This window comes from Zonotrichia albicollis, chromosome 11, assembly GCF_047830755.1.
Source record: "Zonotrichia albicollis isolate bZonAlb1 chromosome 11, bZonAlb1.hap1, whole genome shotgun sequence".
Taxonomy (NCBI): Eukaryota; Metazoa; Chordata; class Aves; order Passeriformes; family Passerellidae; genus Zonotrichia; species Zonotrichia albicollis.
In genome coordinates this window covers 6830331-6856432 of record NC_133829.1, presented here as the reverse complement: position 1 = coordinate 6856432, position 26102 = coordinate 6830331, and the positions used below count along the sequence as shown (strand labels likewise).

The following is a 26102-nucleotide window of genomic DNA, read 5'->3' as shown; positions in this document are numbered from 1 at the left end:
TTCAAGATGTTTAATTCATTAGTGTATCAGAAAAGGCTGTTGTGTTTTGGAAGTCTGGAGGATTGCCAGCCTTAAGCTGTACTGAGAGAATCATAGAATATCTTGGGTTGGAAGGGACCCACGAGGATCATCAGGTCCAACTCTTGATGTTCAAGCCCAAGTCCATACCAACCACGAAGATATTGATAACTTATGTTCCAGAAAGTTCTGCCTTTAATCAGATTTTTTTTTCTCTAGAAAGGACATGCAAATGTTATAAAGGTTATATATCTCTTGGGGCAGAAATAAGACTGTTCTAAATCAAAGAAGGAAAGGCAGCTGAACAAGTGCTGAAAAACATGCTACAGAATTTTCTGCTCTATCCCCTACACAGAGGACGGCTTAGAAAAAATTTCCAAATTTCAGAAGGAATTTTATATTTAAAAAATGCAGAACATGGCAGCTGAATGAAGAACACTACAAATAATCTCGTTTAAGGTTCTTATTCTGCCATCATGCTGCATTAGGCAGAGGGTGGGACAGAATGAGAGATTACCCTAATATTTACTGTTTGCTAAAAACACTGTGATTGTCTATGCTTCAAAGCCCAGTTTCAGCATCCTCGTTCAGTGTTTTCCGTCCATTCCTTGCTGCCTTGACTACTGGAATTCAATATATTAATAAGTATTTTGCCAAGCTCACAGAAGGCTGACCACAGTGTCAAAGCTGTGCTGGCAGAGTCGGCTCCACCAAACGCTGGGATTCAAAGAGCATTTGATACATCATGAAAAATACGGGCCTCAGCCTGCAGACAACCATGTGTCTGTCTCACAAATCTCATATTCCATTCAACCAGCTTCCATCTTTATGGCAGCAAGCTGGATAACTCACACAGGAGCATAGTTTTGCAGAAATTTGTCTGCTCTTTTTGCAAGGAGCTGCCAACGCTGTTGTGACTGGGATATCAGAAAGAAAAAGTAGAAGAGATGTTTGAAATTGAAAGGCAATCTTGAGAAAAATTTCAGCACAGACCATCAGTGTTGCATAACTGGACAGCTTTGCTTTGGCTTCAGAAACTTGAGAAACTGTCTATTCAAGTGGAAAAAACCACATATTCTCAATTCTGTAATTATTTAGCACTGTAGAACACATGACAATTTTATTCAGCCTTTCTTCACTGCTGCATTAAAACAGGATAACAGTTTTCACAACAGCTGACTCTTCCTGTCACCAAAAACAAAGTGTTTGGTACAAAGTGAGAGAGAAATCAGCACCTCTGCCTGGCAGCCCTGCAAATTAGGAGAAAATCTTCAAATCAAAAAAAATACAAAGACACAAACCTCATTATTGCAGATGCAAGCCTAAAGAAAAAATGTTTTTCTCCAGTGTTCCATAATCATCTCAATCAACTTCTATACACAGTAAAATCTGTTCACTTTTAACTATAATCACAAATAAAGAGAAGAGATAGAGAACTGATGAAAGGAAAAAGCAGAACAGGTCTGTAAATGGAATACTTGAAGGAAATGTAATGTTGGTGGACACTTTCTGCATAAGATTGCAATTTGGTCCACATTAAGTACCTAGAAAGCTACAAAAACAGTCTGTCAGAGATAACATCTTCTGTTCCCATTCAGTAGAAATGCCACCTAATGGGGGAGCCCCCAAAGAGCAGGGGCTTTCTTCAGTTCTTGGTTTCCCTCCTGAGATTATCACCAACAGCAGCAATGACTCTTTCTTCTTATATGACATACCAGTGTGGAGTTGTTATTATAAAAGCCTACCAGACCTTCCCACAGGAAGCAGTCAGCAGCCAGACAGCTCTGGGGAGGTGGATTGTTCCCCGTTTGGCATACATGTGAGACCTGAGGGTCCGTGGGCAGTGGCTGTGCTGTTTGCACATGTGCTGGAGGCAGCGTCACACGCACTAACAGCGAGGAGCAGATGCGCTCGCTGGTGTGAGCTGCTTCCAGCCAGCACCATGCCAGGTTAACACTCCAGATGAATTGCTACAGGCAGCCCTTCTGCCTGCTGAAAAGATCATTACCAATCAAAGCAGGTCGTTCTACCTCCTTATTTTAACATTATTAGATGAGAGCTTCCTTTAAGGAGTGCAGCTTCTTTAGGGGCCAACTGACTCCAATAAGGTGTTGAACTAATTTGGTTCCTGTTTCACTAGGAGATGTGTCATCTCCAGGTTTGAAAAAGTTATTCAAGAGAGCTTGAGCCTTTCATAATTAACATGCAACACTGGTTGCCACACGGGGAGCAGGCACAGTTATAATAACTCTGAGTCAATAATTCATAAACTATAATGCATTATTAATCAATTATTGAGGCCTGAATTACATTTAATGAGATTAAGCTGATTGGAGCACTAAGCTGTTTGAGTCATATTGATTTAATCAATGTGCTTAATTAAACTGTGTACATTTTCCACATGATCATTATTTCCCAGTATCCTGCATAAGTGGCCCCTGCAATTCACATCCTCTGCTGTTCCTTGCTCAGGAATTGCTCTTTGCTGCAATTTATATTTAAAGGTAAAGGGCTTGTTTCTTCCTAAGAAAAGATCAAAGTTGCAAAACAACCATCTAAATAGCTTATACAAGCAAATTGAGAAATGTTAGAATAGCTTTCCCAGCAACTGTGTCTTTTCTATTATGTAGGCTTAAGATGAGAGCAGGTAAAAACACCTCATTAGTCTCACTTTACCCCTCATTCCAGCTCCAGGAGCATCTGCAGATTCAATGGTATGAGCATTCTACCATATCTATCCCAAAAACATTACTCTATCCTTCTTCAGAAACATGCCTAGACAAAAAATGTGCTTCAAATCCCCAGGAGACTACATTTAAGATAAGCAGGTGTCATTATCTCTTTTTGACAGTATTCATAATGGTTTCCTCAGCCATGCATAAAGAGGACATATGATGACAGAAGAGCAACTCAGACTGACAGATATTACAGATGTAAATGCATTTGTTAGTGTCATTTTTGTTTAATTTCCCTCACCTCTGCTGCTAATTATCTGGGACAATTTGGGTTAACTTTAAACCACAAAATTCAGATCTATAATGCTACCCACGGCTAAAAGAATACTCATTAGGTGTGTTGACTCTGGAACACACATAACACACTGAATAATCACTATTATTAATGGGGATGACAACAGTACAACCAGCCATTAAGAGAGTTGTGCAATTCCTTTGGGGCTGTTTGAGTCATTACTCTCTGTTAGCACCAACCAGAATGGCACCTACACTACATCACATCTCAGAGGTGTCCTGCCCCTTCCCTCCTCTGACTAAAGGTGAGAGCAAACCCACCCCAACTCAGGTTACAGCCAGGAAATACCTCCTGAAAAACATTCACATAGCAGTGTAGAGTGCACACTGCTCTCTTCTGACCATTTCTGTTCATTTTGCTTTTGGTGGTTTAAATTCCACCACTCTGTTAACATTTAGCAACATATCAGTGTCCTTTATTTCTTAACAAGAATACAATTTTATCATTGCCTGTGTGTCAGTGTTTAGATATTTTCCTTACACTTCTTTGAAGAGTTAATCTGTCCATTTGCTCTGTCACAACAGTATCCTACTGCTTGCAGGGTCTACTCAGCTGTCTGCCAGGGAGTTTAGTGGAGTTACACACTGCACACATGCATAAATAATACTGTGAATTAAGAGTTTGCAAACTATTACTGAGTACACATACATGCTGCTAACACTGCCTTCACTGGGCTCTGTGCGTGTGGCAAACAAGAAAATCAGAGCTCTGCAAACACCTATTAATTCATCAAGCAAGGAGCTGGCACCAAGATTTGGAAGCTTTTTGTTTCTGCATTCATTTGAGAATGCTCTGAAAGACATTGAGAATTGCTCTCCCTTCAAAAGTCACTTTAACTCTCATCAGGCAGATCTAACATAGCCAGAAATAAAGTCAGAATAATTTTACATTTATCACAAGACCATGGAGGATATTGCACTTAGAATGGGTATTAAAGATATCTGTACTAGCTGGATGCTGAGTCTTCTCCATCTGATGGCAGGAAGGGCAAGTTTTAAGTTAAACAGCAACCACAAAAAACGAAATAGACCCTCTTAGTCTCTATTTGTTCAAGTCTATGGAGCTGCAAAGCCCAGCAGGGACCACTGACAAGCCCAGGAACCTACAGACATGGATCAAGTCTGAGTGGAGGTTGTGTGATTGTAACTGAGTGGTTGCAGGAATCGGAGTAAAAGAACAGGAGGCCAAAGAGTTCCCACCTCACTTCTTTCTGTCTTCACATCAGTTTCAGAACTGAACATTTAATAAAAATTATTCAGTACACCACCATCATGTAAAGGGCAGATATAAAGAGTGGAAGGAGAAAGGAGTCTAAAGTGAATATCAAAGCCTCACACAAACAAGGAATAATGAAGGAGAGAAGCAGCCCATTTTTCTTCCCTGCAGCATGGCTTGTGCTTCCTATTAACAAGGTGCACATTAATAAATTTAACTCAGACAAATTTAACCATCCTAGGACCACATTAATCAAAAGCCTGACAAGAGCAATCTGAGAGAGTTGAGGAAGGGAAGTAAAGCACAGCTGACACAGAGGATGCCATGCCCTCACTCACCCTGAGCACTTCCAATAAAAAATAACTCCTTCCTACTGCACTCCTACCAGGCTGATCCTGCTGCCTTCCCAGTGCTCCTCACCCACCCTGTGCCTCTTTATCTAATGTTTCCTTTTCCCTACATGTCTATACTTGAGAAAGATTTAGACCATTTCAGTATGATCCATGTGCAGGAACTACAAAGTCCTGGTGAGATTTGTGCCACTGGCATTGCTGAGAAGAAACTCTCAGGGTACAGATTAACACATGTAACAAAGGCAACATATCTTTGACAGGAAATCAAAATTACTATAGCTCATTAAAACTCTGCATTGGCCTGAACCAGAAGCAAAAGCAAGAGCTGTCCATTTATATTCATTATCTATGTGCCAAGTTCCCCAGTGCTGGAGCTCCACATTCCTTCTCAAGCTGAAATACCCATGGAGACTGCACATAGCCATGGGATTTATTGCAAGGAAATCCTCCACCCTTTGGTCTCTTCATATTTAGCTCAAAGTTGTTGCTATTGAGTAATGTTTTTAGCATGGAAAACATTGACAAACAGGTCCTTCCATCAGCCAAAACACTTCACAGAAAGATGGGTATGTCATACAAAATGAGGGAACTGAGAAGTAACTGCTGATCAAAGCAACACAAAGCAGCACAAATTAGACTAAGTGCATCCCCAAAAGCCATAATTATCCAAGCTACTCAAACAAAATAAGCACATACATGATTATTCAGATTTGCCCACAGGCATCCCCACAGCATAAAACATGGTGTGCTGCCTTGCTGTTCTTTCACTTGATAAAACAATAAATATTTTCATCGCTTAAGAGTATTGGTGTTTACATTTTCAGTCTTGAAAACTTGAGTGAAACTGTGTTGCCTTGACAATGTCTTTCCTCCAGAAAAACTTCTCTTTCAGTTGGACAACTGGGGTTTCTGCATGTTCTGTTTTGAGTTCCTTGGGCTCATGGAAAACTGCAATCTTATTGTTGTGCAAGGCTTCAGAGGAAGGGTTTAGTGGCACAGGATTTTCATGGCATTTCAGGGAGAGCTACAAGTTCCCACTGGCTTCAGGTACTACCACAAGGCATAAGATATTTATTTCTATTGAAAATAAAGAGGACTTAAGCCACATAATTGGAATTTGAACCTAGGTGCAGTATATTAAACAGCCTGAAACATTTGGAAAAAGAATCTGTCCAAATTATTCATGGATGCCTTATGAATCTTTCAGCAAACCTGGGCTGAATAAGCAAGCCAAGCCTTGTCTATGTAGACAGGTTAACAACCTTTGAAAACCTGCCAGGCTCTCTTCTAACACTGCAAGAAGGAATCTAATATACTCTGAGAATACAGTGCTACAGAAAATGGCCTTGCCTTCCAACATGGTCACATTTATATCTCAGTACTTTATTGAATTATTTTTTTATTTGCTTTCCTACCACAAAACACTCCTTTCAGAAAGTTTTTTCAAAATCAAAAGAGCAAAAGTCCAGTGTTTAGGGTATTGACTGCTCATATGTCTGACTCACCACAAGCCCTTGCTTGGATTAAACCAAATGTTAGCTCAGTTTTTGCTTTGTTACCACCATTGGAAAGGGCTTCTCACTTGGGCAGAAAATCTTGTTCACTCCATGCCTCTTCCAGGTGGCTCCAATCCTCAAATAAAATATTCTAACTTACTCTCAGTTGCCCCATTGAGACCTTCAGCTATGAGGTGTGAGCAAATATCATCCTTATCATGGGAAAAAAGGGCTTAAGGGCAGGAATTCTCTCTTCAAGCCAGTCATGGACAGCCCCAATTAAAGCTGTGCATGTAGATTATAAACTCCCCATGTAGCCTGGCTATTTTGCTTTAGTATTTCAACCAAGAAAAGCATGTTCATGATACAAATTTGCTAATCCAAGGTAAAAGCTGAATTCACAACCAAGTTATTACAGTAAAAAGGTAAGAGCTGAAGATGATTACACTATAATGTCAGCATAGCTGCAGTCACTCTGCTCTAAACCTGGACCAAAAAAAAATAGTAATAACTTTCACCAGCTCTCATATTTAAAGTCCCTTTTAGTTTAGAAGAAGACTGCAACGAGAACTGTGGTTCATGTCACAGAATCCCTTTGGAATCTTCTAGCCTAGTACTTAAGTGAGGCAATGAAAAGTATTCAGTTAACATCTAAAAAGATTTTAAGACAATTTAAATATCCACAAGCCTCAACGGTCTCAACCTGTGTTATGTTTGAAGAGATTAAAAAAAAAATCACTAGACACCTTGTTTCTGCTTTCAGAAAAAAAACCAACTAACCTATACCTAAGTGGTTAATGATTTAGGCTCTAAAATCAAAGCTAACCTAATGCAATGCTAATCAAAACCTTAACACTTGCTGTTGAGTTACAGAAATATGCAAATCTTAATCTTGTTCATCAGGGCCACTGAAGGTCTAAATCTTTGGCTCTCACAATGAGAAATAATCAGCTCTAGATATAAAATGGCAATTATAATATTTACTATTAAACACAACATTATCAGTATGGTCTCAGACAGAATGCAAAGAGATATACTGTGTCCAGATGGATCTGCTGGGCACACTGCAGGAATTTCACCAGAAGACTTCAGTTGCTGGTCCAGCTTGGAATGAGTTATCTTGGTTTTGGTTTTTCTTAATTTAAGACTTCAAATACATAAAAATTTTAGTAGAAAACAAAATGCTTTTAAAATCTTGTTGAAATAGCTATTTCACAGTTTTTTTGCTTTAGGAAATATTTTATTTTGAACTTTTCAAATGTTTTACATAACGGAAGAGAAATTAAAAATACAAAATGGTATCAGTTCTCCTCCCTCTTCCATGCAAACCTGTAATTTTTAAAGAGCATCATAATTGGCTATTCCCCATATTTATATTCCTTTTTCCAAAATGAGAAAGACAAGAAAATCAGTATGTTCACAAAAGAGGTTGTTATTGTCACTGCTGACATGAGCACAATTCACCAGCATCTTTTTTAATGCTTCATTGGGCTACTTACAGAACTGCTCCAGGTCATCTCTGTTTTTAGACTCAGGCATGGCAGTGATTGTGAGCAGTGGGCATGGATTTCCTCCTAGAGTCTGGCAGAGCGTCTGCTGCCTCCAGTAAACCTTCCTAGGGTTCCTATTTTGTTCCAGGATATCAAGATGGGACTGAAAAAGAAGCAAAGAGGCAGATTTATAAAGGAGTTCACAGTCTATAAAACCTGATTTTATTCCAGTAGCTGTATATTATTTTTGATACTAATTTCATATCTTGCTAACTTCCCAGCTGCTCTCTTTGCCAGTTAATATCAGCACCTTTTACATCCCACAAATATGCACAAGCCATTCACAATGCATCCCAGTTCACTGAAGCTGCACAGAATATTTATTCTTATATCATTATCTACTTGAGGAAGTCCCTTTTTATTGCAGAGAGGTTGGACCAGATGACCTTTAAATGTCCCTTCCAGCCCAAACTACCCTATGATTTTGCCTGAACAGTTCCTAGGTGCTTTTGTTAGCATAATGAAATTTCTATGCATGCATGAAATCCAAAAGAGAAGCGTTTACTCTTTATATTTTAATAAGGGTTTTGTAGAAATGTGAGAAAACTCACCACTTTTGAACATTTACAGAATTGATTGCCTAGCTGTCAAGCACATGCCAGTGAAACTCAGTGACAAATCCATATCAGAGGCAGCCAAAAAGTTTCTATCGAAACAACATTTTGTACAATCAGTAGTGGGAAATTTCAAGAGTGTCTTTCCAAGAAGTTATTTAAAAAAGGGAGATTTTTCTCCTCACCCCCCCAAAGTTTATGACAGCTCTAAATAATTCTAAAGACCAACAGCTTCTTGAGAAATTTGAGGAAAAGAACTGGCAGCTTAGAAGAAAGAGTTTTTGGAACAAATTCCGATCGGCTCATTAGACACGGAGCCACTTGTCACCAACACAGCAGATGCAGTGAGGCTCTGTCTGTCTGCAGTGCAGCTGAGCAGGGTCAGCTCTGCCCCTGTGGGCTGGTGCTGAGTGCTGGGCAACACCAGTTGTCCCCCAGTTGGCAGGAATAGGTGCAGTGAGCACCATTGTGCTAACAATAATTAAAACATTTCATTTCACTCAGTGACCCTCACAGGGTGAAGGTTTGTGTCTAGCAGTCAGGGTTCAATTTTAATATACATTTATGGGACACCAGGTTCCTGTTTTATCAAATCTTGGAGCTCACCATGTTTCAGACTGCTTTCTCAGCATTCAAATAGAGCCATGTAAACGCAGAACTGAAATTTATAGTTAGCTATGTTATAAAACAATTAAAATACAGCTCTATAAAGTAAATTCAATTATTAAATGCATTTTACAGTCTCACGTAGATACAGAGAACTCAATATCATCATTTACTTATGTTCCTGGTACCCAGTGAAACTTAATTGGGTATAGCTACCACAGAGATTTCAGCTAGATATCAAAACAATTAATACTGTGATGTAAAAATAGATAAATTACTGTTCATAAAAGAAATGTAATTACTAATGGACAAGAAGTAATGAACTGCAGAGTGCATCCAGTTCAAATAGCATTCTGTAATATTTCCTGCAAATATTCCTATAACCATTAAATATATATGATATTTAAAAACATTTTCAAATTACTAACTCTATATACAAGTTTATCTTCTTCCCCAAAGCACTATGTCTTCAATTGAGCCCTTGGGTTCATAACAGTTTTAATTTATAATTGATATGTAAAACCAACACATTTCACCAGTGGACAAATGCTTTAAAATGCAATCTACTGATGCACAAACCTGATTTTGTTTATTTACTGTGGAAATAAAAGTAAAATGAAGATGTGTATAGTGCGTCACTTGACATTTTAAATAAGCCCAAGCAAAAAAGCCTTTCAGAATTATTAGAAGTAGTGATTTTGCTTTAGCTAGAGCTGGACATGACAATCTATCAGCCTTTTCCACCCATAATTCCCATTTACCAAACTTTATGGTCCTTATTGTGTCCAAGTTCATTTAAACTTTTCCTGGGGCAAAATTCCCTTTAACTTCAATGAGCATTTTATTTGAAGAGAAAGTGAAATACTTAAAGACCTGGTCCTGGAAGCCTAGGAATAACATCTTTTTCATCTCTATTCTATTCATTCAGGAGCAGGTGAGATATTCAGTCATTCCCAGAGCACACAAACTCTCCGAGTCTCTCTTGCTTTGTGCCAGCAAAAGATAGAAATCAATAACAGTAAAATAATGATGAAGCACTGCATTTATGTGAAATGTATGGTGGTGAATAAGCCCAACCAATTCTTCAGTATTGCATGTCTTTTTTACCCTGCAGACTAGAGATTTGTGCCTTCAGGGCTAAAGGTCAGACCCCAAAACTGGAGAATACACTCTTCCCCATGGAACTTTAGGAGTAACTGCTGAGTTACTAATGAGAAGTAAGCTGACAGACTTATCTTGGACTGAAGGCTGGACTGGCCTTCCCCCAGATATTGGAAGCAGTTTCTTTGAATGTGTATAATGGGATGCAAAACAGTTGACAAGAGGCTTTCTTGAGTGGGAATCAATCCAAGCCCCACTCTGCTGGTGTGACAGGCAGCACAGTGAGTCCTGGGGGAGGACACCATCCCCTGGAAAGCACAGCCTCCAAAATCTGCTTATGGCAAACTGATATCATTATAAAAAACACGCTGACCTCAAACTCCAGCAGCCCACACCAGCATGTATTGCCCAAAATGTGTTGACAATGGAAATTGAAGTGAGAAGGGAGGGAAACTGATTTACTGGAACTGTGTGGTTTCATTTGCAGTAGCATTATTCACATCTTTAGCATCAAAGCAAAGCTACTCCCAGAACTATTCATTTCACTTCTTTCATCCTATCTCCTCTACATCAATTATAGAGGAAGCATATTGGATGCATTTCCCAGAAAATTCCCTTACCATCCATCCCTTTCCACAGAAGAGGCTGTGGAAAACAAACCTGTGCCCAGCAAAAAAACTTGGTCTAACTGAAGAACTAAATTTATGCTGTGGAGTTGTATTCTTTTAGTTTCTGTACTGACAGCACTGGTGGGAGTACCACATTACCATCATTGTGGAGTAGGTGTAGGGGTAGTGGTAGGCCAGGTAGCAGACATCATCTTTGTGAGGGAACTTGATGCTGAAGGTGAGGGTGTAGTAGAACCTTCTCCTCACACCTCCTCCTCCTGCAGCTGCACTCCTGCAGCGGTAGTGGTTTCTGTAAGGAGAGAAAGAAGAGGAAAGTAAATGCTTTTCACTTCTAGATATGCATTTGAAGTAGCCATGGGAAAAAAATAAGCATTCAGAGAAGCATCCACACAACAGGACACAAAGCCCAGCAGGGAGCTGGGAGGCAGAACTTCGCATGGCAGTGCAGGGCACTGCCAGTCACATCCTGCTGAGGGATGGGAGCACTCTCCTTGGAAAATAAAATCCATTAATGCTTCATTTTGTTAAGATGCAAATAAAGAAGCAGTCAGCTAATAGTAGCTCATATAGCAGAGTCCAGACATATTTAAACTATGCATTCAGCTAAAATTGCTGTATTTTTTAAGATATCCACATTATCTTGCTCAGAGAGGCAGGTTCCTATTCACAGCCCTGAACAATGCCATAAGAAAACACTCTGCAAAAAGCCTGGAGATTTAGAAAATATGAATACCCTACCAAACCAACTATTCAGTTCCACCACAGGAAAAAAAATTATATTTCAGGAATAAAAATAAATAATAAATAGGACACGCATAAATATGTTTCAAATGCCATCAAAGGCTTAGAAGAAAGAAGAGAGTGGGTTTGGGTAGAGACTGGGCATGAAAGAGAAGTGACTTCGTGCAGCTTTTCCAGTTGTGACCAGCCCAGAAATTCTTCTTTGCAACTCTCTTTTTTTGCAGATTTGACCCTCTCCCTCTCAGAGAGCAGTGAGGACTAGCTGCTCCATAGAAAATGGGGAGCTGAGCTTGACATGGAAGCCAGAAGAGCAGAGAACTCTTGAGGCAGGGTCATCTCCCACAGCTCCTGATCAGGGCATGCCTGAGGACAGCAGAGGAGCCCAACCACAGGTTCAGATCATCAGACAAGGTTGTGGTGGTGAGGCGGGTCTGGGACCATCCATCAGGTCCCTTCATGGGTCAGGACCCGGATCAGGACGCGCAGCACAGCAGGGACGCAGCAGTGACTGAGCTGGAGCCTCGCTACAGCAGAGCTCTGGGTGAGGCTGGTCAGCACTGACAGGGTCTAAGAGAGCACACAAATCCCTGACACTGCCTTCAGTAAAACTGCAAATCTCCTAACAAGCTCCTCAGTCTAGTGTCAGGGGCTGATCTCTTGCAGGAGACTTACTCTGATGAAGAGATGACTTCAGGCTGAGCAGGAAAGTTTTCTTTCAGCAGAGATGAAGTGACAAATCATGCACTTTAGGGAGAAGCCTCAGAGCAAATTGCATCCATAAGTACATTTCAAACAATATTTTTCCCACATTGCACCAATTATGCTGTTGCCAAACCTTCTGATTCTGAAGGACTGTGAGGTTTCTTTGACAAATGTTATCATCAATGTTGCATTAAAATGCAAAATAGAAGAGGCAACCAAAAGATGCAATTTCAACTCCTGAATTTTACAATACTAGTTTATTTTACTGCTGTTCATTTTTATTCAAAGGGGTGGAGAGAAAAGATAATTATTCTTGTCAAATTCTCCAAAATAATCAGCTCTTTTTCATAAGGGAGAGACAATACAATGCTGCTGGGTTTTCACTTGAATTCAATAGTTAGGAACATGTGGGGTGAGTGATACCAACTGGATCAATAGATAGTGCAGGAACACTGAGTCACAGTGGCAACCTGAAAAGGCTATGATTTTATTCTCAGTTGAACCCTTTACCCCAACATTTCTTTTGAAAATAAAGCACTTTAATATTGGACAAAGACTAAAAGAGAAAAAAAAAATCCAATAAACCCACAAATGTAGAAACATGAACTTAGCATTTATATATGTATTTCACTGGATCAAGGGTTAAAGTCTGGTGTCTTTTTGAAGTCATAATAATGGCATTTAATATAGTTCCTGGTAATTTTGACAATGAAGGATAATTAAGAACCATTTCCTGCATGGTGCAGAAGGAAAATGCTCACCTTCATAGCCCTCTATTATACTCGAGGCCACTTGGAAGGTTAGATCACCTTATTCATAAAGTGTGGTCACAAAAGTGCTTAATTCTTCCAATTCCTCCCCTCCAAGTTGACATCTGTAGTTAGAGGTGTGGGAGGAAGAAGGTCTTTGCAGTCAGATATTGCCTGAATATCTGACATAGACATTATTCCCACCTGTCCCTAGCACTCCTGAGTAAAGGCATCTCCCTCTGTAGTTTGTAATTCTGCAGACAAGCGTCTTCTCCTACCTCAAACAGCCACTTTAACCCAGGGGTTTTGCAGCAAGAGACACCTCTGACCTTGATGCCACACGGGTAGCTCAGTATTGTTCACTCCTGCCTGCTCAGACACGATGCCCAGGGCAGGGATGCTCTCACAGCACTGCTCAGCAGCACATTTCAACCTTGTCCCCAGCATATCTGCTGTTCCACCCAACTACCCACCCAGAAAAGACATTTCCAGACTTTTAAATCACTTGTTGACACCTGCTTCAATCCATAGCAAGCTATCTGGCAGTAACAGCGAGTTAACAGGTAGCTTTGGCTTCAATATGCTTCAGTCTTGCACTGAAAAGAAAAACCCCTGTGTGTAAGCAGTGTAAATGATCATGTACTTTTACTGTATATAATCTGGTCTCCTCACAATCCATCACACAAAGCAGTAGCTCTAAATATTTTTGAAAGAAACCTACAAAAATAACATTTTTCCTCTGTGCCTCCCTCTCCTCCTACTGCTGTCAAGCCAAAAAAACTCTATTGCTTCCTTTTTCCTCCACCAGACTGATGCCTTTTAGTTCCTCACCACTTTTTCATCACAACACACTACAATATCATCAGGGAGCCTAAAGTAACAAGCAAGGAAAAGGAAAGGAATAAAGGACTCCGGCAACATCTGGTCCCCACTACCTTATTTGTCTTCTCTTTAAAAAACATGTTGAAAGTCTCTCATGCTTTCTGGAAGCCAACACACTGGTTATTGGAGAGAAAAAAAGAGACCCAAGTGTAGTTTTCTCAATGAACATGTAAGCTGTATCTACTGTGTCTTTCAGTCACTTTGTAGGAGTGAAATCACATTGTTTGCTGCTCTCCTTCAGAAAAAAATGCACAAGTATTATATTTCCAGCATAGCAGTGATGAAGAGTTAATTAATAATAATTATAATACTACTTATCTCTTACTCTGCAAGATAATTTTTTGAGCTTAAAAAAAAATCTTTGCAAACACTATCTGATTAAAACATGCTTCCCCATTTATCTATTCCATTCTTTGGGTGGCAGATAAGTAACTCTAATTTTCCACCCTTTGTAAGAGGGGAAACAGACAGGTGAAGCAGCATGGAAAAAGATGCAGGCAGGAAAGGAGTTGGGCTGTAATTCAAAAGCATCAAGTGATTCAGGAACAATATCTCTTGGACATCTGATCTTTAGGCTTCCTATCTGCAGCATTTAGTATTGTAAAATACTAAATGTATTTTAGTACTAAATGTATTTTAGTACTGTTGGATGATGGAATATGCCATTTTCAGCTTAGACTAAAATCACCAAAGAAAGTATCAATATCCCAGACTTCTGGGCCGCTTCAAAACAGAGTTCAAATGGAAAGTAAAATGTTTCTCTCTTCTAATCTGTTGATGTGTTTCCTTGGTCCAAAGTACTCCCCCACCTGGAGTTTGGTGTCCTCATTTTTGATATCTGGACTTCTTTACATCTGAGTGTGGTTATTAAGTGCAAGACACTTTAGTAACAACCCTGATCCATACCATAAAAAGCAGTATTCAACAATTTACTGGGCATGGCTGTTATTTTGGGGTCTGCCACACTGGAAAGCAGAAAATGCACAACAGTTTCCTTTCCAAAGGGCAAATCCATGATAAGGTATTTTTGTTGCCAATATTTCAGGCAGAATCCCAGCTGAAGTAAAATATTCCCCCAGCCATTGTGCCATTGAGGTGTTCAGTCACACTGCAAAGGCCAGGTGCTCTCAGAGAGAGGCTGATATCTCACCCTCTCACAGATCTCATTAGAGCAGGGAAGTAACCTGCTAATGTTATGGTGTTTATTTCATCTAATGTGATTATAAAGATGCTGAAAGGAGAACACCTAATTCTGACATTGTTGCGATCATTAAACAGCCAAGTTTTTAGTGCTGATGTGAGAACAAAACACTCCATGTAGCTCATAACTATCTGACCTGACTACTGCCTGAAAAAGCTGGAGGTCAGATAATATGCTTAGAATGAGCCATGAAACCAAAGGCACAAGCACATTGTCACCAATTCAACACTCAGCTGCCATTATTCCTTAAATAATTTGCCAGAAAGGAATATTATTCAGTGCACAAAAGCTGCCAAGACAGCAAGAGAATTAGATGATCTTATTGTAACTGCAACTGTTTATCATGGGTGTATCCTGTCACTTCACAGAGAGACAATGAAATAGAGCAGAAGTGTCACTCAGCTATTTTCTGAAAAGAGCTCTGCTAATATTCCCCACAACATAAAAACTCTTGTGAGACCTAGGAGGAAGGAACACAGTGACACAGCAGTGCCACAACATTCATCTTTATGAGTAAACTACCCCATCCACAGGAAGATGAATGCCAAAGATCAGCCAGCCTGCTTCACACAGACATCTCACCAATGAGCTTTTCCTCCCCCTGTCCTTCAGCTCAGAGGTGTCTGTCTGTAAAGACCCTGCTGTTAAAGGCATGCCTGGGTTCCTCTGTAGTTTTGAAAGTGTATCACAATTTTCCCATATTTATTAATAACTCCTGGTAAAAAAAATTGGATGAGATTCCCTTCAAAATATGCAGCCCCAACTTAGGATATCCTGAATGGAACTGAAGTGAGCTCTTTCCCCAGAATACTGCCAGTGTGATATCTCTGTAGCAATCCCAACTCCTCTTCTGAGAAAGCCTGAGCAGCCCCAACCACACTAGTTTCACATTCCCTCCCTCCTACGACTTCTAATGACTGAGAATCTCTTTTATAATCACTGAAAGAAAAACATTAAAGTTTCAGTAGAGGTGAAAATGTATTTGTGTGTGTGCATGCACGTTCTTGTATGTACAAAAATATGTGAGAACCAGGAACACACAATAAATGGGAGACAACAAGTACTTATCCTAGATGATTATGTTGACATATAATTCAATGTACAGCTAGAAAACACAGAATATTCCAAATCAATAAAACAATTCTCTCATATATTCTGAACAAGAATCTGATTACAGGCTTAATTGCACAATCATGGCTTAATCTTGGAAGTCAGCTGCTGTTTAATCACTGCACAATAGCTGCCTTGCTAATGATATGGGAAGCCACTGCAATGGTATCCAGCATGAAAAGTCTGCCCATACTCAGAGCATCCAGAGATTACAGGCATGGAAAGGGAAACCACTGAAGCACATATGTGAGCTCTTGAGGTAGAAAAGATTAAGGTCAGGTGCATGAAGGTCAGCAAAGAGTACTTGAAAAAAAGAAAATAGCTACTCAAATTGCTGTAGGCAGATGCTAGGCTGAGAGAGGATAATCTGTGATAATGCCCTTCCCTTAAAAAAAAAATTCCAAGAGAAATTGGGACAACTTCTGAGGCTCTGGCACACTGCAAAAGCAGCCTGAAACGGGCAACTTGAACAAATATCAGCTCTGAGCTTGTCAGGATTTCTTTACACTGTTGTATATTTGACCCATTCTTTGGTTCCTCAGCTCCTATATCTCTTACACAAGTCTGAGTATGAGACAGGAAAACAATGATCCCATCCAGCTCTTCCCTTCCCAGCCTGGGGAAAAAACAACTATACCACTTCTCCTTTCCTGCTGGACAAGGGAATTCTGCACATTCCCTGGAATCTAACAGCAATTCTCACTCGTGACTGTTGTCTGAGGGTGGAAGCACACAACACATTGAGCCAGCACCAATTGACAGACATCTGAAACAGGGGGCACCAGGTGGCAAGAGCCTCATGGCATCAGTACAGTTAACAGGAGCCAAACAGCAGGGAAAGGAAGGCACAAATGATGCACCAAAAGGGAGGCACAAGTGATGCACCAAAAGGAAAGCACAAATGACCCACCAAAGGTGCACTTACTTGTAGTAGCAGATCTCCTGGCCTGCCCGAGTCCAGCGGGGCCTGCCCTGGAGAGCTTCCCTCACTGAGTACATGACCAGCTGCATGCCTGCAGAAAACAGGACAGGTTTAGGTGATGTGACATCCCTGGCTGGAAAACACAGGAGTGGGAAGGAAAAGGCTACAGAAGAAGCATCATTTTTTGGTCTGTACTCTTCTCTGCTTCTAGTTTATGCAGAGTACATTCCCAAATGTGTGTTGTTCTGAGACAGCCATGTCTGTACAAAAAGTCCCTCCAGAAGAAATGAGCTGAATGGAGTTTATTAAAAAATAAATTATTCTTCTGGCCTTTGCAAACCATTTTGTTTACAAACAGAGGAAGGGAAAGAAAATAATATGAATCAAGGCATCAACGAGATCAGTAATTTGGTTAGTCTAATATTTTATGCTTGGCTGCACTATTATTGAACTCTTAATCCTACCGTAGCATTGGAGATCTGTGGTGCATCAGGAACCCTGCCTTCCAAAATCAGCAAGCAAAACTACAAGGTTTTAAACTTACTATTAGTGCTAAATAACACCTAAGCATCATAAATGCTGATAACAATAGCACCCATCTTTGTTCTGCATTATCCCAGATGATGACATCTTCCTGACCTCCAAGATATTACCATCCCATGCCCTTAGGGGCAAGGCTTTCTCTGATCCGAGTTGCACATCTATTACTCACAGCTCCATGAAGCCAGCCCACCTGCAGGGGGTTTCTGTATCAATTTCCTTGGCTGCACACACCTGCCTGCTCTTAGGGCAGGGTGAGGATGCTGCCCTCGCCAGTAGAGCTCTCTGCACAGGGGTCCCTGCCCAGGGGCTGCAAAGGAGGCTCCTGTCAGCAGCTCCAGAGGACCCAGCACAGCCACAGCTGAGCCCAGCAATGATGCTGGCATCACCTCTGTGACAGCACATTTAAGAAAGAGAAAAATTCACCCCCAAGTATTTTTGCATGTTGATAAGTTGCCCCCCAAGCCTTCTCCTGGCTGCTCTTGTGCTGGGGGGAGGTGATGCTTGAAAATCACTAATACTGATGACACATTTCCATTAATAGCTATTCAGTTCCCTTCTTCCTTTGGGTTTCTCTGTTAAATTCTCCAGCACTGTTGGAGCCCAGAAGTATCATCAGCAATGCCTTTCCAGCTCACCTTGGGCTGTGCTGTGGGGCAGCACTTACTCACTACAGCCTAGAGCAGCCTCTATAATGATGTTTTCTGAACCAGTGCTGTGAGTTATGTGCAAGAGGCAATTCTGTATTTGGTACCAGGACATGGTTACCACAAATTCTGAGAGACACAGGCCTGTCCAGGTGATCAGGGAAGGGATGTGGGGCTCAGTGTCTGCAGGGCTCTTGGTATCCTGAATGCCAGCTCCTGCCCTTTTGAGTCCAAAGGACTCATGTCGCAGACATCTTTTCATTAAAAATCTTTCCTTAGGATTTTTTCTTCCTGAGAAGCTGAGAGGCCTCAGGAACAAAATGTAAACAATGATTATCTGCTGCTGTGGAATGCAACAGGTGGATCTGTGACTGGTCTCATGTGGATGTTTGGAATTAACGGCCAATCACAGCAGAGCTAGCTTGGCTCTCTGTCCCAGTCACAAACCTTTGTTATTCATTCCTTTCTGTTCTTAGCTTAGCCAGCTTTCTGAGATGAAACATTTTCTTCTAATTTTTAGTGTAGTTTTAATGTAATATATATCTTTGATCAAGCCTTCTGAAATATGGAGTCAGATCTACATCTCTTCCCTCATCCTAAGACCCCTGTGAACACTGTCACAAACTCACACACAAAACTGTCTCAGAGCAATGGCTGCTACTAATCTGCCATCTCATTCTAATGGAAAAAAAAAAATCAGTTTTTCCTTTTTACTTCCCCTGTGGAAATGTTCAGTTTTTGAAAACAAACTGAAATCAGGGTTCTGATGAAATCTTCCATGGCAGAGTAAGTTAGTGAAAGAGAGGGAAGGAGAGAGATGGAGGTTGTGCCTCCTGTCTCGCTCTGCTCCTGGCCACAACTATTTCATTAAAAAAATCCTTTCTGCTGATTTGAAAGTCACACAGTGCCATCTAACCAAGAGCAAATGGGAAAAATCAAACCAGACAAGTAACCAGGAACTGCAAAGAATTGCCACCCAGGGCACTTTGGCACTACATCACAACTGCAGGCTTTTTGTCTTGGAGTGTGGGCATTAACCCAGGAAGGTGCAGAGGGAATGTGACAAATAAACAGCATCTCTTACCACTGCTCTGTGCAAATGCTCTGCATGTGCTGGAAGGGGCAGTGAGCCTTGCTCAGCCAAGCCAGAAAAGCTGGAACTTCACTGCCTGCTCGGAGCGGCAGAAGGAACCCACAGAGGAATTGCTGATAGCCAACCCCACAAACAAGCCATCCAAAAGCGAGCCATGGCTTAGCCTCCCTCTTAGTCCAGATGGTATTTTCACATTTCTCTTCCAAATTTATTATTCATTGCATGCTTGAACATGTGAGTCATGTGCAGTTTCAGGTACACAAAATTAGATTATAAATGCCGACAACAGCCAAACTAGCAGATGACAACCTCTCAGCAATAATAGCCAGAATCTCTGGCTACAGGAGTGAAATGATAGGGGCTACATCAACAACTGCATTGTGGTTTAAAATACAATGCCAACATCCTTCATTTTCAGGCTCCTATCACACAGACCACACTGAATTGTCTGATAATTCAGGTAAGCAGTATAAGATGACCAAAAACATTCAGTTGGGGTCTGTATGAATACTTGAACTTCAGCCCTTTGGGTTAAAGAGTGAATGCCTTTTAATTTATCATGGCACTCACCTAGCCAGTTTCACACACACGAGTGATCCCAGCTCCTCAGGCTGTTTGTTTATAGTACATTTATCCTTAGAGAGTTGTCCTGGTGATGGCTAGAGGCTGTAGCCACAGGGCTTCACAGGAATGCAAAGTCTAATATTATGAACTCATTAAACATTCTTAGCCAGGTCTTGAGCTGGTGTAAATTAACAGAGCTCCATGGAAACAAACCAAGAAAGAAGAAAACCCCCAGCCCATGCTAGCTAAGAATTCAATCCACAGTCTCCTTGCACAAGAAATAATTTCTTTCTAAAATGGGCATTGAAAGATGGGATTTGCCCAGCCCGTTTCTGAACAATTCTGCCTTCCTCCTGAACCATGACAGGACAGCAAGGAACAGAATTTTTTATCATCATTAATATTAACAGAAATTTCAGTGGGTCCAAAGATGTCTTACTAGATAAAACCAAAGAATTGTGAATGTTTGTTTGAGGATTATCACATTAATTTAAATCTTAGAAGTACTTTTGAATCCTATGCTGCTCATTCAGTTCCAACAGATTGCCTTTCCCCCCCAGCTCTCCCAACCCTAGTGCCATTCTTCTTCAGTTCTGGTCTATAAACACAACAGTGATGTTTATTTTCCCCAGCAAATCCGCTTCCAGGTCTCAATATTCCGTTTCCTCCTCAGTTCTCCTGAGGATAGAAAAAGTCTCCTTGACAAACCTAAAGTGACTTTTTCAGTGGACTTCTGGGCAGATTGAATTTACAGTCTCCCTTATAGACACGGAGAGTTTGAAACCTTTATGGCACTAAAAAGATATTCTTGTGAAGAAAAGGCTGCCCCAATTCCCCAAAGGCTCATACCATAATTAAACTGGCTGTTGAGCTTCTCACAGTTGATGATGTTGAAGCGATAGGGAACCGCCGGCTTCATGTCACACACCTCGAAGTAGAACCACTGGTGGTGCTGGCTGCTGTTCACATCTGCATTCATAATGAGGTCATACTCAAACCTGTGAAGGAAAATAACAAAAGCAGTGGCCATGAACACCTCTGCCTGCCACTGAACATGCTGACAGCAGGCTAAGCAGTCAAATTGATTGATACTTTGTGAGCATCACCATCAAACACCATTAAATACTCACAGTATAATAGTCAAAACATTTTGGGCTCTGTTTTCTTAATCATGTTCCTTCTGTGACATCCAGATGTTAGAAGGCATAACAAGCTCCACATCATTCTAGCCTGCTTCCCTGGCTGACCCTTTGCAGAGCCAGGAGAAGGCCACCATCCCACACTGGGACATTCTGTGCAGGGGTACTTACTCACGCACTTGGATCGCCTTCCGAAGGTTTCCCGACTCAAACTTGGAGAAAAATGTCAGACAGCCAGGAGCAGCTGGGCTTGAGAGACTGCTGGAAAGCAAAGCAAGGACACCTGTAGCTGATTGCTTCAAAGACAAGCCTTCCCCAGCACCTTCTATATGCTAAAATTTGCTTTAATATTTTTTTAATAAGCAAGATCCTGCAAAGAGAGAGGAGGTGAGCAAATCCATAACCTTCCTATCCAATGCAGCTTTTCTCTACTCTTGCTTAGTAATTCTAAATCATATCTTCCCTTTTCCCAATATTCTCTTTTGTCACTGTTCATGTTTGCTTTCTTTATTCCAGTTACTTACCCACTGGACTATTCCTATTATTTAATTAATTGCAGAAGGCCACTTTATACAATTATTCTATATTTACTCCTCCATCTGTAGAGTTTCTTTCTCCTACTGCTTAGAAACCCTTAAATTAATCCTAAGCAACTTCATAACTTTCTCCTACCTCAAACTCTCACCACTTTTCTGCTCCAAAGACTGTTCTCCAAGTCACCTATCCTTCCTCTGAATGCAATTTCTTTAAATTTGGGACCCTCTCCGCTGCCCAGTGCTACATCTTCTCACAGACCATAGCTGAGTGCTTAAAGCTTTCACAAGGCCAGATGTTTGAGGGGTGCTTTTGAAGCGCTGTGTGAGTGTCACACTCATGAAAGAGGGTACATCTACAGCCTGTGGCACTGGCTGTGCAGACACTCCATGGGAAATTCTGCCACAGGGGGTGGAGAAGATGGATTTGTCACTACAGTTCCCAGCACTGATCTTCACCTCTGTTCCAAATCACTGCATGCAATGCAGACAGATCCAGGGACAACCCACATTCCCTTTGATGTATGGATTTTCTTGTTCTGTCTAAAAGTTCTGATGATTTCCTGCTCCAGTGGCTTCCACAACAAATCCTTTCCCTGGAGTCACCTAGAAACAATCTACCCCTCCTGGATATTTTCTCTGTTAGGCCTTTACCTCCTGCTACTTTGCCTTTATCAGAGCTGATCAAGTAAACTGAGCTCAGTGACAGCACTGACAGTGTCCCTGGTTGCAGCACTCAATTTAAGGGACCCACCTGGGATCATCTAAGTCAAACACAGTTCTTCCTATCACATCCCCCGGCTGGATTAGGCGGCGAACATCATCAAGGACTTTGTCTCTGGGAAAAGAAAGCAGCAAATCAGAAAATTGTAGTGACAGTGTGAGAAATATTGATATAGAGTATTCTTCTAGAAAGAGTCATAGGAAATTCTTTTTAAGGACTGGAAAGGGCTTCCATGTGGTAATTCCAGGTGAACTTTTTTTTCCCCATTGTGAGAACACTTCTGCTCCATCCCCATTACAAGTTGCCTTTTGGGTTAAATCACTGATTCTGGAAGATTATTTATTCTCTACTGGATTGTGTCAAATTTGATTTATCCTCAGTTCTTCCCAGTCAATGCCAACCCCCAAGCAGCCAGTCTTACCCTGTGAGGAAATATCTACCATTACTTACAAACCTACTAGTCTGACTCAAAGTGAATATTGACTGCAAGTCAAGCTGATTTCTACTCATTATTAAACAGAGCTTCTCTGATCCCTGAAGATGATCAAATGTGGAATACCAGATTTTCTTCCTAACCCTTGAAGCAATCATGTTATGCCTTGAAGCATGATATGATTAGTCCCATTTGAGCCATACAGTTACACATGTTGTAGCCATAAAAGCAGAGCTTTTAGAGCAACAGTGCAAGAAGATGGTAGAGTGATTTTCCCTCTAAACAAGATTTCTAGTTCATACATTTACTGCAGAAAGAATCCTAGCAGTCAGAAATCAGTAGTCTTAACAAATAACATTAGTTGATCAACTCTAATTTTAGCATAGAACCCACCATCTTTGCTGCCTGCTAATAATCCCCTACACCACTAAAAAGAAATATAAAGTCATTGCATATAGGCCTATGTCAAGCCAAAAAACTGTAATTAAGAGCTTTATCTCCCAGCACATCTTCAAAACACAGGTCCCCACTCTTCTGAACACCTAAATAATGAGACATCCTTTCTGAAAGGACAGATAGGATTTTCCCTGAGACAATCAGATGGGACCAACAATGCAAGCACTAAAGTGGCTGAATAAAGAATGAGATTGAAGGTAAAAACATATCTCACAAGGACACAGAGGCTTCTCCATCTCTAAAATAGACTTGTTCTCATTTGTGTTCTAACAAGGTCATAGATTCATAACCCAGCTTAGATTCCCATCTAAGCTTCCCATTATTGATGAATTTATCTATCAGTTGAGGCACATAATTGGGTAGCAAAAAATTAGTTCAATAGCTTCCTAAGGCATTCAGAGCTGTTCAGAACCTGCATAAGCCAGTTTTGAGCCCAGGAGCTCTCAGCTTGGTCCTCAGTTTAAAGCACCATCACCTTTGGAGCCCATGCTTGCGCTCCAGCACGGGCTTGCTGTAAGGAGGTGGCTGGTGACCCCAGAAATCCGGGAATGCCAGCTCTCTGTAGCCTGGGATGGACTTCACACATTGGGCCCTGGCTGCATAGAAACAAGGGCTGTGGAATGGGATATCCCCTCGGTGTTTCTCCAGAAGGTTTCTAACCAGATCGGAGCTCTCCAGCCTCCCTTCAGGACTAGGATCGATTGAGGCCTCACAATGAGGGTAAAACACTTTTTTGTACCAAGCAGAATCTTTTAGGAGGGAGCACAAAGCAAACACATGACTCCTGGCTGGATCTTTCTCCTCACAGAATTCTTTATCCTGGGCTTTTTCAGCAATGTCTCTGTTTTCATCATTCTTATCCCATATGCATTCCTCCTTCTTTCTCCAGCTCTGCAATGGGACTTTGAAATCCTGTTCTCCTGGATCTGGTCCCATCTCTGTGACACTTTGGTTTCTCCATCTGCAGTTTGGATGCTTCACAGAAGTAGCACTTGGAATGAAATGAGAGGGAGCAGAGGGAAGACTCTCAGTCCTGTCCTCCAAGCTCTTCTTTTCCTCAGACTCAAATTCAAGCTCCTTTAAATTTAAAAAGCAGAAGAAATTGAAAGAAACTACAGACAGATTGTGCCTCCTTCCAGAGGAAACCTTTCAAGGGGGAAAAGAGGAAATATTTACACATCTCCCAAAACTGTACTCAACCAATAAAACAGCCAGAGCAAAATCAGTGCATGGACCACCTGCCAGCATTTCTCTATCCACAAAGCTGTTTCAACAGAAATCCTCAGAAACCAAAAGGATCTGATTGGAGATGATTTGCCCAGATGACTCAACCAAAACCAATCATTCAAACAAAGAAGGGAAGATATTTTGCAAGGCATTTTTTTAAACTATAAATGCTACAGGAGAGTAAAGGTGGCCAATCTGTCATGCAAAATTCCACCCCCATCTTCATGCAGGAGTATGATTTAATCCCATTTGTCTACTAATGGTCACAATCAGTATCATAATATTTTGTGTACAGGAGATACATTAACACAGATCTTTTTCAGATTCATATTTGAAACAGGATTTTCAGCTCTCTTAAATTCCAAAACCTGTAATGAGTGCAATATTCCTTTTTTTGTCCCAAGCATCACTAGAAAAAAAATATTTGAACTGTTCATTTCATTCAGTGGCAGTGCAATCTCCTCTTCCTTCAAACCACTAGTTGACAGTATTTACTTCTCACATCTCATTCTGATTTTGATATTGCCGTTGAAATTGCCAGCAAGGATACAAATTATCTGACAGATTTCTCATGTGGCAATTGATTCAACAGTGTTTACTTAATCTACACCCAGACAAATGTGCATCAAACATCATTCCTTTTTCACTCATGATTCACACCAATGAACTCCTGCAAAAAGTCATAATCTTTGGCTTTCTAGTCCTGTAAGACTTACAGGTTCACTTTTGAAATAGCCTTGTCTAGCTCTTGTCAATGCTCCCTTTCAAGTATTTCTTAAATTATGGAATATTCACAAATAAAGGAAACAGCACTACAACCATACCTGAAAATTCTGGAAAAGTTCTGCACACAGAGCTTCATATTTTTCAAGTTCTTGTTCTGGCCGGTCAAGCACTGGCCTTGACCTCAATTTATTCACATCTGTCTCCAAGTCACAGTCCTACAAAAGCAGAATTAGAAAAGCACGTGTATTACACCTGTCCCATGAGATGATCTCAGCCATCAGTGAATTGAGGATAAAAACAGTGTATGAAACTTCCACAGTCAAAGGCTGCTGTGCATTAATGTGCAGCCTCACCCATATCAGAAGTGAGAACCAAAGCCAAACTGTGTCAAGCATTCAGCTATTACATTATTAAAAAATCAAAAACCTCCAAAATAAAACAAACAAACAAAAAAAAGAAACACCAGGAAAAGTTGGAGCAAGAGGAAAGGATGGAGACATGGCCTTGATGACTGGGCATTGCATTACAGCATTATTCAAATAATTTAACGAGTCTGTGTCCCACCAAATGCCATCAGAGAAATTATTTGTTCCTGACAAATAGATTCATTTCCAAAGCTGTTATAAAAAGAAAAAAAGTAAAATTGCCTGAATGCACCAGTGCCCATGGCATTTCAAACCCTGAGCCATACTTGGGTCACAAAGCAGAGTCTGAAGAGTTTTTGGGCAGAGATGAAAAGGCAGTGAAGACCTGCCAGAAACATGAGCTCAGTTGAAAAGGATTTGCCACTGAAAGCATACTGATGCATAAGAAGCTTCACATTTGAGATGGAAAAGAATAGATGGTTGATGTGGTGATTTCTATTTTCATACAGCTCTAAACAGCTCCTGATGGAAGGGTAGAGCCAAGTTTCAGTTTGGTTGGTGCTGCTAGCATGCATGGATATGTGTTATGTTGCTGTGAAAATGTTTACAAGTCACATCAATACCAGCAAACATTGTGCAAAAGATCTTAAACCAAAAAAAAAAAAAAAAGGATAAGCTGAAAGTTCATTATCCATTGCTTGCTTTCCCTTTAGCAAGGTTTTTTACAGGAGATATATGACCAGCAAACCAGACAAACAGTATTTAAAACTCGTATGCAGAATAAGCTCTTAGGCAA

At 40.8% G+C, this 26102-nt stretch overlaps 1 protein-coding gene across 5 annotated transcripts in view; it reads right to left on the bottom strand.

The window, feature by feature from the left end:
- AGBL1 (AGBL carboxypeptidase 1) overlaps positions 1-26102 on the bottom strand; it is a 273234-nt gene that overhangs the window by 185452 nt on the left and 61680 nt on the right. For 3 of the 5 annotated variants that reach the window (XM_074549224.1, XM_074549221.1, XM_026791321.2), the window contains 8 exons: positions 25040-25156; positions 23464-24065; positions 22130-22213; positions 21014-21103; positions 20553-20701; positions 16863-16950; positions 10691-10841; positions 7612-7765 (listed from right to left, as the gene is read on the bottom strand). In XM_074549224.1, the coding sequence (XP_074405325.1) occupies positions 7612-7765; positions 10691-10841; positions 16863-16950; positions 20553-20701; positions 21014-21103; positions 22130-22213; positions 23464-24065; positions 25040-25156 (1435 nt within the window). The remainder of the gene's footprint in view (positions 1-7611; positions 7766-10690; positions 10842-16862; positions 16951-20552; positions 20702-21013; positions 21104-22129; positions 22214-23463; positions 24066-25039; positions 25157-26102) is intronic. The other 2 variants (XM_074549222.1, XM_074549223.1) reach the window with 1 other exon arrangement.